The 17080-nt window shown below is 41.7% G+C and overlaps 1 protein-coding gene across 4 annotated transcripts in view; it reads left to right on the top strand.

The window, feature by feature from the left end:
- Window positions 1–17080, top strand: part of LOC109988579 (RNA binding protein fox-1 homolog 3) — a 542301-nt gene that overhangs the window by 487224 nt on the left and 37997 nt on the right. For all 4 annotated transcript variants that reach the window (XM_065949245.1, XM_065949247.1, XM_065949244.1 and 1 more), the window contains 3 exons: window positions 9299–9352; window positions 14841–14933; window positions 16440–16500. In XM_065949245.1, the coding sequence (XP_065805317.1) occupies window positions 9299–9352; window positions 14841–14933; window positions 16440–16500 (208 nt within the window). The remainder of the gene's footprint in view (window positions 1–9298; window positions 9353–14840; window positions 14934–16439; window positions 16501–17080) is intronic.

Genomic DNA, 17080 nt, shown 5'->3' with positions numbered 1-17080 from the left:
GGCTCAGAGGCCATCCAGCTCCGTTACGAGAGCCATCACAAAGACTGAAGATCCACATCACTGGGCCTCGGGAGAACCTGAGCAGGGAAAACTTTTTTTTTTTTTTTTCCAACACACCAAGTGCAAATATTTTCTACCATTATTCTCTATTGAAAGACAAAAGTGAAATACAAACATAATCCATATCCAGAGATTTACGACAAAGAATAAACACAAAAATACCTCAGAGGGGAATTTTTGTCTCCTTAATGCTGTATAATGTTTTTATTAAAAGGAACAAAAAAGTTGTTTTATCAGCCATCCAAGCAGGATTTATCTCGATTAGTTTCCTTTGGGATTGTTCATTTGGTGCCAACACATGATTTAAATGAACTTTTCCATCAGGATCCAGTTATGTGTCTGTCTGAGACCATGCTAACCCTCCCAAACATGCTTTGTGGTCTACATATGTGACAGCAGTTCGAATGTGAATGTGCCTCAGAGTCGGTTTTACATCAAAGTCACAACAGCAGTATTCAGATCAGCTCTGTAGCAAAGTCTTAAAAGAAGAATGTGTGCCTTTTTGATCCAGTCGATGTCGCCCTTGAGCAGCTGTTTGGCGACAGCTTTATTCTGAAGCCTCCGCTCTCCTCCAGCTACACACCTCCAACCCCTCTCCCCTCACGTTCACACGAAGAAGTTGTTAATTAGAACGCACTATAATTAAGCACAGTTAAGCGCAAGCAGTGGACAAAATTGTCCTTTCCTCGAGCTGCAATCACCTGTGTCCTCCATTGTTGTGTTAGCAGGCGAATGCTAGCACACTTTGGTTAGCTCTTAGCTTCATATTGAACATAAATTAACACAGAATGACCGTGATCTAAAAACACAATCCAAATATGCAGTGATGTTATTCTTCTTTTCTGTAGTCCTTGACTAAAATAGCTTTATTCACAAGGCCGTCCCGTCCATGTAAACATGATGTTAACACGGCTCTGACAACAGTAAAGCTGACAGGAGTCACGCTTCTCACTCATTGTAGACAGTCATGACTCAGAGAGACATTCACAGAGGATATACTTGATTTCTACTGTATTTATGTGTACAATATCACACATTCTGCCTTTAAGTGAATGCTGAACAATGAAGTTAAAGGCATTTGTAGGGAATCCACAGAAAGAGGATACATGCAAAAAGAAGCAGAAAAATGGCCACCTCTTATGCAAAGAGAAACATAAATGAGACACTTTGACATTTTTTAAGGTGATCCTTCAGACGTCGATGTTAAGAAGATCTTTCCATTGGATGTTGTGATAGTCTTGTGTCTCCAAGCCTTAGCTCTCTAACGTTTGATGTGTGGAGCGCTGCCTGACAGTTAGAATAATGACAAAAACCTGTGAGTAGAACCCAACATTTAATCTGCCAAAGATTGTCTTTAAACTGAAACCATTGAATACTACAATTCTTTCACAATTCTCTCCTTTCACTGAACTCCATTTCCATTTTGAAAGACGGCAAAAAAAAAAAAAGTATCAATGTTGCTAGAAAAGTTTTAATTACATTTCAGTTTGCTTTCTGACTTCCCAAACGGCTGTTTCTGTTCCTGCAGCAGAGCAGTTTAGTTTCTGTTTATGGCTGTGTGGCTCTCACACTAACTCACGCACACACACACACACACACACACTCACAAACACACACACACACTCACAAACACACACACACACCGTTTTCCTCTTCCTCTCCGTTAATAGTCCGGCTTTAAGGATTAATGTCTGTGGGCAGGGCAGTGCCATTGCAGTCCAGGTTCTGCCCGTCTTCACAATGAGCTCCAGTGGCACTCTCCTCTGTTCGCTTAAAATGGGACTTGTGAGCAACTGGCTCAATCTCTCATTACGGTTCTGCTAGACTACCAGCACAATGCAAACAAAGGCAATAGCCAAGGCATTACGGCAAATGGAATTCTGTGTCATTTCAGCAGAAGCCGTTATAGAAAAGCAATAGGGGAGCATTAAACAAAGCCATATAAACAAGTTCAATCAAAGGTGATGAAGCCACAAGCCGAGGTCTATTTCTGGGGATTACACAACAATGCTTCCTCAAACACCTCTGGTAGTCCAACCAAGGATGCAGGAAATAAGCCGGCTTGTTGTGTACAGGAGGACAACACATGGAGGAAAAGGTGCGGGCCCTGAAAGGAATAAAACTTCATTACCCGAGCTTATTTGAGTTTAATTCATAATTAGAACAACACATTCGAGGGGAAATTAGCAGGCCGGGTAAGAGCGTTTTAATGGTAGAATGATAATTGGCTTTCGCAGCACTGCTTCACTGATTCAATTCTCTCATTCTCAAGGTGTGGCTGATATCTGTAATCTAGGACTGCAGCTCAAATTACCCCCCTACATGCACTGCACATTTACCTACACACCCGGGGGTTATTGGGATTACTACATCCCTCAAACAGCAGGGAGGCAATCCAAGTCTGACCACATATCAGCGGCGGCGGGCTTTTGTAATATTTCTTGTAATGACTTCTGATGCATGCAACAAACATGTCTGGCTCCTGGATCCAGCTGGGCCTCGCTCGCAGGAGGAGCCTTTTCATTTAGCCCCACACAGAGTGAAACCTGACAAGCTGATATGCAGGACCGCTGCCATCCCCTGAGCTTCAGCTGTGTTTAATTAATAAGCAGGCACTTAGTGAGCCAGCCGCAAGAGGGTCCTCACTGTCACGTTCCCAGAGGTAGGGGTCCTAAATGAGTCATTAGATACTTGCACACACCACACACACACACACACACTTACGCTTCTCGTCGAGTGTGTGTGTTTTTCTGAGAGCACCGGGGGTTGGGTTTTGTGCTAATGGAGTTTTAATGACACCTACTCCTGCCTAATCACCTGTTCTGGAGGCTTCCAGCATTCCAGGTAGCCCAGCATTCCCAGCAAGGGAATTCTTTTTAATGTCTCCTGTTCACGGATACACTCTCATTTGCCTCCCCCAATTATTCCATAAGGCCCGGCTTTGCCTCCGAGGAGACGAGGTGTAATTATAGTCTAAAAATCTGCTAATTTCCATCAACATATCAGAGTAGCAATGGAGCCATTCTGCACTGAGTGGGTAGTTAGAAAGGCCGAGCTTCACCATTTTTGAGGTGCTGCTGTGTTTGTGTTGATGAAGACAATAAGAGTGTTTAGAATAAGAGGGGACAGTGTTCGAGGTTATTGCTCGGTTTATCATCAGTGTGAGGCTCTGCAGGTGAAGCTGGGCATTTATGGTGACCACAGGAGGTTCATCAAATATGTAAACAATCATCCCAGTTAAACAGTGCAACATGTCCCCCCCCGGTTTAAAAGCCTGCAAGGAGTGTTAAGACAAAATTAGATGCTGTTTTCCAGAAACATTTCCCTCCTCTTTCGTTGACTTTTAAGAATTTTGCAGAGCAGTAAAAATAATCGACCACAAGCAACTTACAGAAGTATTGTTCTTAATAAAGCTATTCTGGTATTTTTAAAACCGAGACCATTGTGTCCTTTTTTTAATGTTTGGGTTTGAAATCTATACTAGGTTAAAAAAAAATGTTTATATTACTCTTTGCTTTAGCCATGAGCCAAGAAAATGGTGGCAATGCAACACTTTGGGGTCGATTGTATAAATGTCGTGGTGGAATGTTAACTCACTGAGCGAGTCAAACGTTTACACCACACTACCAATGCTCATAGGCTCAATGCCCACACTGTACTGTAGGATCGTTAGGCCTGACCTGAGTGCTCAAATTGTTCATGTTAAATCGTAACAGACAATTGTCAACTATTCCTTTAAAAACTGCCTCAGGGGAAGTTGAAGTCAGATCGATGTGGATTTCAGTTGCCTCATATACACAGCTCAGATACAAACACTGTCAGAAAAGGCTCTTGCCTTCTCACAGGAACACATACTCAGCATCACCAACAAACACAAGCTAACTAGCAAGTTCAATAATGAACACATTTTCACAGGCAGCTCTGGGTCCACAGCTATTTCTTGCAGACGGTTCTCTCTTTTATATATTTCATGATAGGAGGGGGAAGTCAAACAGCTCAACCTACTGATGGTGATTCCATGGTGCTTTCAGACACTATCTTCCTGTTGTGCAAAAAGAACAAGAAGAAGAAAAAGAAACAAAAGGGGGGTGAGGGGGGTGAGGGGGGATCTGGTTTAAAAAAAAGTCACTTTGTACCACAAGGTGTGTATCCTTGAGATCTGAGAATGATTTAAATGGATTTCCTCACCTTTAAACATCTGCAAAATCGATTAATCTTGGGAGTTTGAAATGCCTCATCTACCTCGATCTTTAAGGGCAAGCACTTTTTTTAATCGCCGCCTTTGTTGGTGCAGTGCAGCACATTTGGCACATTATCACCACCTGTAGATGAGTGGAGTAGTGTTACATTATTGGCAAGAAAGTGTAAGCCCTCTATGACTTTGTAAGCTCTTTTAGACCAGTCAGATTTTCCAGAGTGTTAAAAAAAAAAAAATCTGCTTTCTTCTGGTAGGGACCCTCTCTGCCTCTGTAGGGTCTGTGGGGCAGAGTTACAAACCTCTGTCTTCTTCAGAAAACAGAAAGTCAGCTCTAATGTGGACTAATGGAGACGTATGCCAACACGGACCAAACGCTGGAATAGAGATAAATGGAGGAGAGGATAGAAAGTACAAAAACAACAGCAATCCCTGCTGTGATGAAACAATAAGACAGACAGTTCTGATCATTTGATGGGAATCTACGACCGGTACAACCTGTCTTTAAAGTGTACTGTACTTTAAATGTAAAGAGAAATCAGTTTCATATTATTTAAAGTTAATACACAAATAATCTCAGAACAGTAGTAATGATGGACCTTAAAACCTGGATGGACTGATTTACATTAAATCATACAATCATAATCTACCCCTGTCATTAGTGGATATGTGAAAGCCATCGTGACCCATTGAAGTTTGATAACCATGACCACAACACAAGATAACCGAACCAGAGAGTAGGGCTGAAAGATATTGGGGAAAAAAGTGACATTCATTCTGGTATATAGATCCCATCCATCCATTATCCATACCACTGATTTTACCTTTCGGGGTAGTGGGGGCTGGAACCGATAGTCGCCTGTCAATCACAGGGCTGAAGTCAACCAGCCACACTCACATTCACACCAATGGGCAATTAAGAGTCACCAGTTAACATAACGAGCATGTCTTCAATACTCTGGGAGGAAGCCGGAGGAAGCACCTGGAACCAGAGCATGCACAGAGAGAAAACTCCTCACAGAAAGGCCCTGTCCGACATGGATTCCAACCAGGAACCTTCTTGTTGTGAGGCAACAGCCGACCACCATGCAGCCCTGTGATTATAGAATCTCATATTGAAAAAAATACAGAAAGTTATTCCAATCAAATGCAGCAAATTTACACAGTCTTAAAATTTGTGCAAGTAACAATTAAATCTTAATATAATAGTTTAATTAATTCTTACTATTAGGCCTATATTTAGATAGTGTATATGTCTTTAGTTCTTTTTAAAGTATAAATGTAATTTTCTATCTAAATCAGGGGTTTTTATATACATAATTAATAAAAAGCAGTTTGTAAAAGTCTTAATTGGTTATCAGTTCATGATGCATGCTGTCCTCAGGCTGTGTGTGTGTCGGCCTGCCCGGCCATGTGTCTGCCTGACAGAGTGATTCATTCTAATGAATAATGTCGCCATTGTGGACAACAATTAAGAGCAGGTCTCATCCCACTCATTAGGCTGACTGAAGGTGGGCTTTCCTTCCCCCCTTGATTCTTAATTAACCGACCCCCCACTGGTTAAACAACATCCACACACACACACAGATGCACCTTTATTAGGGAAAATAGACAAACCATCTTACTTTTTCACAATTAACCCAACTGTAGCAGTCAGAGCGTCTGGTGCAGCCATCCAGCATGTCTAGTCTTTGTTTTCTATTTCACACTGTCTGGGATTCTGGGAAGTCCAATTTGAAAGCAAGAACCAGACCCACATTTCTTTGTGCATTTATCTTGCTTTCACCCCAAACACATAGAAAGCAACCTGAGCGATTTAAATGTAAACCTGGGTCAGAAGTGTTTTCCAAATCTTTGTTTCAGGGACTCTCGAACAAGGAAGTAGTGTGGCTGCTACACGTACAGTGAAAGTTACCACTGAGCACATCATGACTTACTGTAGTGGACTCAGCCTTGCTTCTTGTGATTACTTAAAGGTCTAAGATGCGACTTTCAGAGTGAATGTTCAGTAGATGTTGCACTTTAGCACCAGTCACTTAAACCAAAACAAAGCTGACCCTTGAGCGCACCCCATCCCCTCCTCCCCCATCCCTCTTAATGTTCCGACTGAGCGCAACCATTTTTCCAAAGTCGACTCGGTTCTTATTCCTTCGGACCGAAAAAAGAAGTCTATCTCTGGTTTTGAAATTCTGTTGATTCTCCTTGAATGAAACCCCGCCATTATGCCTCTGATAACAGCGACCCTGAGTGGGCGGGGCTGTCTCTCTTCCCCCTGTGTGTTGGCAGGGCTAACGGTTACACAGGGACGGGTTCATTTGAATAAAACATGTTTAGCCTCTGAGAGGAACATTAGTACACTGAAGGAAACGCCATTCGGTCCCATGTGGACACAGAGCTGAGAACAACAAACCCAGAGAGAGTTTGACTTCACTGTTTATTTAAACATAAATAATGACGCTCGCCCTCACACCTACATTTAGAGATAATCACTCTGACGGGCATGTCAACACTGTGCATGGCCTTGGCCACCTCTTAATGTAGATTTTGTGCAGTTCACTCACCTCTTGGACTAAATGTAACCATGTCTCTTTACAACGCACACACAAACGCACAGCAGAGCAGCGAGAGAGAGAGAGACTAGATATTTGAATCCGTCCACTGAAAAGAAAAGAGAGGTAGAGTGGCTGAATGAGTTGATCAGTGGGTTGTGTAGGAGTCTCTCGACAGAGGACAGAGATGAGGGTAATGAAGAGGCACACTAGAAGAGAGCTGTGACACACACACACACACACACACACTCACGGATGAAAACACTGCAAAGAAACAAGCATTACATTCATGTACTCGGATGAAAATCTGACCTTTTCTTCTAAGAAAAGTTCAGCCCGCTCAAATATTTGGAATATTTTCTCTTGAATTGTAAGACAAAAATCTCTTATTTTTATCTGCACTTTATTTCCCTCTGATCAATGTGTCCATACGTTCAGCTTTAAACCCAATCAATGCATATCTTGTTAATTAACAACAAAAGAATGTCACATGAACATACACGCAAATCCTGCGTTCGATGTGACGTGTGTTTTTCTTCAGTGCTGGCACCGTGACCTTGCCGTTGCACTGCTGCATGCTCCATGTTTATTTATTTATTGAAATAAAGGACTTGATTCAAGGTCTAGTTATTGAGAGCACAAGGCTGAGCATTATCATGCTGCCTGGCAAGGTTAGCGCTGCTTCATATTGCCATGAGTTCATCCAGCTGCTCTCAAACAGCACGGACTCCAACTGAGCTTCCACTGATCCAGGATTGATTCTGGCATGTTCATATATACTGAAAATGATCCTAATTGTTGTTTTGCATTGATGTTAATTGATTTATTCAGCATTTTATTAGTGGTATCAATGCCAAGTTAAGAAGCAGAACTAAGACTCTTTGCTCAGTGCAGCCGTTACTAAACCAAGCTGCCTTATCAAATATGGCAGTTTGGTTTGTCACCTAAATCAAAATATGACACTGACAGTGACTTTCTGGCATCATGTGAGAGTTTTTGATCCAGTAGATGTCGCCCTTGAGCACCAGCATGAAACCAAAACAAACTACTCTTTCGCAACACCTCCGCCACCCTGAATCTTCCGCTCTCTTCCAGCGACACACCTCAAACCCCTCTTATCTTTGAGTTATCAAATTGGAACGCACCATAATTAAGCACCATTAAGCGCAAGCGGCGGACGAAGTTGTCCTTGTCTCCAGCTGCATTGTTGTGTTAGCTCGCAGCTACACATTGCATGTAAATTTACACAGAATGACCATGATCTAAAAACGCTTATTCAATTTAGCAGTGAGTACAGTGTGTTATTCTTTTCTCCAGTCCCTCTGTTTAAGCTTTTATACACAAGGGGAGGAGTCAGGCCGTCAAGTCCATGTGAACACGGCTCTGACAACAACACAGCCAGCGGGACTTGAGCTTCTCACTCATTGTGGACAGTCCTGACTCAGAGACATTTACAGAGGACAAACTTGATTTCTGCTGTATTTATGTGTACAATTTTGTACATTCTTCCTTTAATAAACAGCTGAATTCAACCTTAAAAGGCAGAAACCTTGAAGTTGACAGAGAAGCTGTGTGTGATGAATCCGTCTGATAAAACATTACAGAGACAATGCCATAATCCTTTATTCCCATGTCTCTACTGTACATTAAAGCCCACGATGAGGCTCCATACAAAGGGACCTACATCAGTGAGCTGGTCTCACTCTGCAGTAATTAGCCAATTAAAATGACACATGGAGCCAATCAAGACCATTAAGAGCTGGATCAGAGGAGAACCTATAGGAACCAAATCTTCATGCTTAGACTATTGAGAAAGGGTCTTGGCAGGTAATTACGATGATGGTCTTCATTGTGAGCGGAAAAACAAATGTATTATCATTAACCCCGCCACCACATGCACACACGTACACGCACAAATACATTCTACCAGTCATTTCCTGTTTTACACTGAGCAGGCCTTTGCCTCCACTAAAAATACTCCAGCTCTGCTCTTTTTTTTTTTTTTTTTTTTTCTTGAGAAGGGGCGAGGAAAAGCGAGATGATGGGCATCATTAAGATCAGTGGTGCGTGCTGAGGCGTTACGCTGATATAGCATCCGTATGCACCGCTGTAATGTTCATTAACACTGCACAGCCCTATCCCCCAACGCACACACACACACACACACACACACACACACACACACACACACACACACACACACACACACACACACACACATGCATCTCTTTATTACCACAACAGAGCAAACACAGCATTAAACAGCATTAGGAGTAAATGGATATTTTATTAATCTCATTGTCGGGTGAAGAGGAGTCTGTTAATTCGGAGCACTGACTGCTTGACCTTTTTACTCGTGAGGAGGAGGAGGGAGTGTGTGCTTTTTTTCAAGTCTTGAGTTTTACTCAGATTTTAATTTTAGGGACATGATGCCATGCTTTCTAATTATTTCTTCCCCCTTTCTTCCCTTCCCCTCCCTCCTTGTCTTCCACAGCAATTCGGCAAGATTTTAGACGTGGAGATTATTTTTAACGAGCGAGGCTCCAAGGTAAGTGCTCTGTAACCTTACATTCATGAGCAAGTCCACAAAGAATACATGTGACTTCCAGCAGACTGTATACCCCCGTTGCCGTCCTTTTCTCCAGCAGCCCCTCGCTCCTCTTGCTGTCTCTGCAGATAATTATGTATATATCAGTGACACATGCCTGCAGGCAGCTTATACACCCTACCAGCCTGCCATACATTGTGACAAACAATAAATCGTCTCACTTATAATAACTCTGACTGTCAGATTCACACGGTCTAGTTAGCCTCCTGACCTACAGAAGAAATCTGTAAATTTGTATGTGAATATACTCGGCCCATCTCGGAGCAATGACAGAATTAAGTCTCTTAATTGACATGATGGAATTTGGTTCATGTTAAAATACTAATATAGGGTCCAATGGATATGGTTCATTTGAGCATTCAGGGGTGATTTAAAACTTCTCTTCTTCTCTGGAGTCTGGTCAAAACAAAAACAAACCTTTCCACACTGGAATCTAATGTTAGAAGGAGGACACACAGGCTGCTGCATTGTTGTAAGAGAGGCCAGCACTTCAACACAGCATGTTTCATTAATGTCTGATGATACAGTAAGGTCATTTTATATATTGATTCAATAGATATCTTCCATACTGTATTGGTCCTTTAAGGCAAAAGTTGATTGACAAATGTAAAAAAAAACAATCTCTCTCTCTTTGTCTTTTACTGTATGCCTTTGGCCAAAATAATGTTTACTCAGTGAGTAATGTAATATTCATGTATTGGTTATTTGGTGTTTATGTAAGTGTGTTTGTGGCTACAAGATGTTGTGATTAAGTATGATCGTTAAAAGGCAACAGAGAGATGGATTTATAGTTACCCAGATAGCATTTAGCTGCCTTGTCTTTAAGGAAATCCACCCACTGTTTCCAGCCCTAAGTACTGTTTCCACTTTAACTGGTCTTGTTTACATTCAGTGCTGGTCCGGTCAAGTCCCATCCCCTACAACACTAATTCTTTACACACACGATAAAGGAAAGAAAGCAGACTATCTGCATTAGAGGGAGGAGCAGTGAACGTTCCTATACATGGCAACAAAATGTCAGAAGTATTAATTTCGCTCCCACTTCCCATTTTTAAATGTATTTTTTATCTGCTCCACCTCTCAAGGGCAGCTCCATGTGTTATTTATGCCCAGAGGAAGGCAGTGAATCCTGTATATGCATACAAGATCACGGCACAGGCTGCCGTTCGCACATATTATCTGGCAAAGCAATTACAGGGCGACGACTTGCACAGGATACATAAGCTAAAGGGACTGGCTGTTCGTCTAAAAGGCGGGTCTGCCAGGCATATCAAATGGAGTGCACTCCCTGCCTCCACACCATAACTCAACAAGGGTGAAGCAGACCAGGAGCAGCCAGAGAGGAGGCCACACAGCAGTTTCTGAACAAGTCCGAGGGAATAGACTAAGTGTGAACATTTAGAGGAGTTTACTTAGATGATACAGTTTCCTTCTGTGTGCATGAAGCTGATTCTGGCTGGTACACAGAACTCGTGTAATAACAGTAGTCTCAGGTGAATCTGCATCTCTTTGATTTGGTGTCACACGGACACAAGAGACTTTCCCTTTTAATTTAAAGATACAAACAACAGATTAGGTATGCAATGGGGAAAGTTAACAGCTACAGCACTATCAGATGAGCCAGGAGTATGAGATATTACACAGAAGTCTTATACAACACACAAACATTAAAGCAACAATAGCTAACTTTTCCACCTTAAAGTAGTAGCTTCAAATTTCAATCTATTAGTTCAATTACTTTAAACAAAAAATGGAATCTCTCCCATGTCCACAGAGTGCCCTGGTCGCCAGTTTACTGCAGTATGTAACTTTGGCAGTGAGCCGCGTTTCTACAGTCAGAAGTGTGAATGACTTTACAGCACTAGTTCACACAAACGTTCAACTAAAAAGAGGCAATGTAGCCAGTCTATGTAATATTTGGTATAACGGCCGAGGCTAAGAGACGGGAGAGGACAGTGATAGATTTAGAAGAGAAATAGAAAGTGACTCAGCAAGAAGCCGGACTGCACTAAATATTGTGCAGGCTTTAACACGTTGGCAATAGCTTCGCAAAACAGTAGGCGGTTAGCCCGATGCTGAGCTGGCTAGGTTGCTGTTGGACGGTTGCAAACTGGTTACATTATTGTCCAGCAAGTAGGTATTACTATCTGTCTCACCACTAATTGGAAAGCAACTTTCTAACGTCAGAGTGTACATCACTTCAGAAAGTCATCTAACCCAAGTTGTGTCTCAGGCTTGCTACAAATAAATAAATAAATCCATCTTATCTTATGATAAAAGTCATCTCTTTCCTTGTCGATCTTCAAGTTAGCTTTTTAAGTTGGAACCTTGCAAACCTGTATCTCAATAGTAATTACTGTAATAAATTTCCCTCTCCAATGTAGCCATTAACACCTATAGACAGTATGGTACTAGTTAAATAAAAACACTTGTTCCATGTGCAAACAGTTTGCAAACAACGGGCTGTATGTTCTAGCAAAGTCATATTTTCCAAAATCTGTAGATAGTACTGTACCTTGTCATTCGCCATGGTACTTCTCAGGTCTTTGGCGGCTTTACCGCCCTGTGCTTGTCAGAAAATGCACATTGTCGATGACAGGGAGGTGTTACCTACACCATGTGTTTTTCACAACAGTCCAGTTGCAGCAGAGACCAAAGCACACCAAACCGAATGCAGACATATTGTTGCTTTAATTACCTTGGTAGCCATCTGGTTAGTCAGAGTAGAGTTATTCCCTTCACTTCTCTTTAGACAAGCACAAAAACATTTTTTAATGACAACATTATCAAATTTTTGGTGGTAGTTGATGAAAGCAAAATCCACTTCCCTACAGGTGCTAGTCATTTACATCGAAATCCCAAAATATATTTGCAAATGCATCTGTGTGCATTTCATCTTTATGAGACGAATCTGGCTCCATAAAACATCATACCTAACCAAAACTGACCTAACCCTAAGCATGTAAATGATTGTCCCATGGTGCAATCTTTGTTGCATTTGCAGCCTGGCAGTTTTTAAAGCTACCTTTAATTTAGAATACTGAACAGAAGTTTCTTTTTAATATCCAATTAATTGACGGTGGAGCTCTAGACACTGCAGGAGTTCCTATATTTTTAATGTTACCTAAATAATGAACCAACCATCCATTTTTGAAAAGTTATTGATACAACCTTGCTTCAACTGACAAGCGAGTTGTGACAAATGAAAACTTATATTGTACCCAAACCAAAGCTGTAGAAATGTGTAGCCTTCTGTTTATCTTTGTACTTGTGCTACTTTACCTAATCAGTTTGCTGCAATAAAAAAGTTCCTTGGACGGTATTGCATTATCCACAGGACTCAACACAATAAAACAGTTTTATTACAAGTTCGTGAATTGAGAACTCCCTATTTAGATCACAGTAAGAACAACAACACTAAAACATTTAACCCAGAGCCCTTCACCAGGCTGTGATCAATGATGGCAGAGAGGATTTCTCAGCTTTTATTCTCCGCCTGCTTTAAGCTCATCGACTTAGACTGATGAGGCTTTGCAGTTGAGGGTTTGCAGGTGTGTTTTACTGCATATGGGCTATTTGAGTAAGCTGCCTCTTCCATGGCCCAAGTCTGAAACACAGGCAAGGTCTCATGAGCGAGCAGCGTCCTGGGGCCTCAGAGAGTCACGGCTGACTGATGCCATGGAGATTGTAATTGTATTGCACTTATCTGTTCTCCCACAGGGGCCTGAATGTACCAGCAGAGCAATGTCCTCCTACAGCACACACACATGTACATGTAGCAAACTCCAGTATGTATGTGGATGGATTTTATTCAATCCAATAATTCGGTCAGGTCCAGTTGTTTGTTTGAATACAGTTTTAGCAAAGTGTTCATCATCAATTTCTTCCAATGTAACATTCAGGTTGGAATACTGTTGTATTTTTTTATAATGCATTTCTGCTCTGTTCCAGGTATCCAAATGTTAATCTGACAAGTTCTTGTAATTTCATCACTTCCAGACTCATTAGCAACTATAGAGACAACAGATAGTAAAATAATATGGAAGGATATCAGGCTATATTTCAAGTTAAAACAATATTTTGGATAAGACAAGTGCTACCTTATGTTACACAAGCATTAACATTAGCATTCTCTGCACCCTCCATCTATCATTGTGCTACACAATCAAAAGGCAATATTAGTGGTTGCTACAATGTTTCTACTCTTTGATGTGTTTCAGTAGAAATTAGTTAAAATATTTTTTTAGAACTCAGTGGCATCAATTAGAAAACAGAATAGTAGCACGCAGCACCTATTCAACATCACTAGTTGAATGTTATTCTATATACGATAAAAGACCCAGTGGCAACCTCCAGGGTTGAAAAATTAAGCCAATGCATAAGTGCAAAAAACTGCAGTTCTTCTAGTGTCCACTTGAAGCTGTCTGCAAAGCCCCAGGAGACCAAATAACACTGTTATTAAAATGCTGATTTGGAACTGATCAGTTTACAGCCTGGTTCAAAACTCAGTTTAGTCTGAAAAGGTCATGTCTTAAGTGGCGCACAATGAACGAGGGGTTTATAACTTATTCCGTTTTTATTATTCTAAAGGTTATGGATGATAAAGGGCTTGACTTAGTGACAGGCTGCTACGTTGTAGCTGTTAGCCAGCCTCAGGGTTGAAAGTGAACGTGAGACAGTGTTTCCAATATGGTGACTACCGTTGCTTGGATTCAAAACTGTACTTTAGAAGCCACTGAATGATGTCACTGACGCTAAGTCCATGTTTCATAAAGTCTATGTATAGAATGCATGAATTAAATTTCCAGCTAATGCGAAAGATAGCGAGCTAACTGTAATTTTAGCTTGCAATTTGTTGAATGCTAACCTTAGCTGTTAGCGACCTTTCCATCAGTCATAGTTTTATAAGATTTGAAGATTTCCACTCTCCGTTGTATTATCAGTGGGTAATCGACTGAGTTCAACGACCATAACGATTCATCAGACTTGTCATTTTGAAAACCTGGAAGACAGCAGTGCGACATTATTACAGCATTAAAGCTTCCAACCATGCGTGTGACGATGTGGTAAATGTGGCAAAATTGTTGCTAAAAGGCCTGGAAGACGAATCACACAACACACTACATACACACACATTGACGAGGGGGCTATTAATTCTAATCTGTGCTCTTGTCTGTTGTTTGATGTTGTGTGTTCACAGCTTTCCTTACTTTAACTCCAGCTCTGTTTCTCATGTTTGTCTAACCAGCCTGTTGTCTCTCTGGCTCCTGCTTCTAGATCTAGTCATGCAGCTGTTTCTCATCAGAGCTTTGTGTCTCTTTCTTCTCTCTCCTTCTGCTTCATTTGTTTCATTATGGCATTTCCGGACTGTCTCCTCCCTTTCCCTGCCGTCACTTTATTTCCAACCCTGGGCTCCCGGTCACTGCAGGGTTTTGGGTTTGTAACATTTGAAACGAGCGCAGATGCCGACCGTGCGCGGGAGAAACTAAATGGTACAATCGTAGAGGGACGCAAAATAGAGGTGCCTTCCTTTTCCTGTCCTCCCTCACCTCTGTCCCCCTCCTTCTCCTCCTCCCTGACTCTCTGTCCTTTCTCTGCCTGCCAGACATGTCCTGCATCCCCTCTCTTCCCCACTCTATCCCCTCTCTCCAACCTGCCTGCTGCACCTTGAACGCTGCATGCTGAAACCCTGATCCGTAAGTGTGTGTGACAAAGAGAAGCACAGACCTAAACAGTGTGTGCGCGATGCAGTCTTTTTCTTGTCAACAGATCTTGAATTGTTCTTTGCTTTTGATCGATCGTGCGCTGTATGTTTGTGTCTGTGGATTGTGCATGAAGTAACATCGACGATGCTTTTAATTAAAAACTCTTTGAATTAAATTATTCCTTACAGTCCCATTTAGATGTCACCATCATCTAGCATCAGAAGTCCATTTTTCCCATTTCTTTTCACAGAGTTAATCTAATATATGAATCTGTTCTAGATACTGATATTGTATATATAAGTTTTTTGGTAACATCACGTTTTCTCACTTGCTGCAGCCTAGTTTCTTTGAAATCCCGGCCACTTTTAGGTCAGCTTATATGAAACTACAAGAATCTGTCCATCAAGTTCCTGAAAAACCATTAAGACCATTTTGCTTTCTGGCAACAATAGCGTGTTTGTTTTATGAGTACAGGTTGAATTGTCCAAGAACTAAAATATTCAGCATTAGATATAAAGACAAGGCTGCACAATACAAACTCTTGCTGTCATTAGCTCTTTTCAGACTTCCGTTACAAGCCGCCATATTTACGCCCCTGTTTACGTCTCATCTCCAATCTGAATGTCACCGAGGCGTAATGGGGGGACAAAGTGACCGTCTTCGGAGTTGGTAACTGAGGCGTTACAGAGGCGAGACATTTTTCAGCTGAGACAGCAGATGAGCGCAGCAATGTGTGTGTGTGCATGTCTGACTGTGTGTGTATGTGGAGCTCCACCTGCAACGCCAGAAGGCAATATGAATTCATAGACTGGAACAAAAATATGACACCGTCGCAGAATCAATAAGAATGTTCAAAGACTTGATGGCGGCTGAGCTTAGTTACGGCAGTCTGAAAAGGGCTTTTATGTTATTTTTGACTTCGTACAACAACCCTTAAGATGAGATCACTTTCAGCCACTTGGAACACAATGCTCTCCAAACTGGGTGAAGTCAGGGCTGGTTCAGATTGTAGTCACAGTAGTCTGGATAAGTTAGAGATATAACAGTGTGAAACGAGCTCATTGACATCATGTGTTACTTTTCAGGTTTTACAGAGTGCAGTGTTTTGTGCTTTTCTTCAACCTCACTTGTCAGACCGTTGACTAACTGCATGTCACCTCTTTGCTGAAACAATCCAGCAGCAGCATGGCATGGAGAGCCGATGTTATGTGAATTAACCAATATGCCCAGTTTTTTGCTTGAGGCCTTTGTGTGTTGGTGTGTGTCTTTGTGTGTGTATACCCTAATCCATCATATAATAACCTGTGTCTTTCTGCTGACAGGTCAACAATGCCACCGCCAGAGTAATGACCAACAAAAAGGTGGCGAACCCTTACACAAACGGTAAGACATAAGAATGATTCCCATCTCTTACAAACTGCGCGAGTCAGGTCCTGCTACATCACACACCAACGCTCCTTTTTGCTTATGGGAGGATGGAGCTGTAGCTTTGTGCATTTTGTGAAATGTGAATGAAATGAAAAAGGGAGAAGGTTCTAAAATATCAAAAGAAAAATGTTGTCTTCACATTTGATTATTGAAACCAATATTTGTCAAAGAGGCTGTTGCTTGGTTTGAAATACCATGCAAATAGCAAAGTGAAGTGTTTTCTCACTCGGCATGGAGAGGCGTTAAAAGGGTAAAAAGGGAAAAGGGCGTCAAGGAGACAGAGAGAGAGAGAGAGAGGAAGGCTGGAGAGGAAGGCTGGAGATGAAGCAGGGATTTGAAGGAGAAGGAGGAGGAGAATGTGGTAGATGGATGAGAGAGTGAATGGGTAAATGAATAGAGCCAATAAAAAGAGCCAGGAGTCATTCGTACAGAGAGATAGAGAGAGAGAGAGAGAGAGAGAGAGAGAGAGAGAAGAAGAGGGCCTTTAGGGTGTGTTTGAACGACAGAGACGCTTAAAAGTAAAAGAAGGAAAGAG

This window comes from Labrus bergylta, chromosome 21 (assembly GCF_963930695.1).
Source record: "Labrus bergylta chromosome 21, fLabBer1.1, whole genome shotgun sequence".
Lineage (NCBI taxonomy): Eukaryota > Metazoa > Chordata > Actinopteri > Labriformes > Labridae > Labrus > Labrus bergylta.
This window is presented reverse-complemented; position numbering and strand designations above follow the sequence as displayed.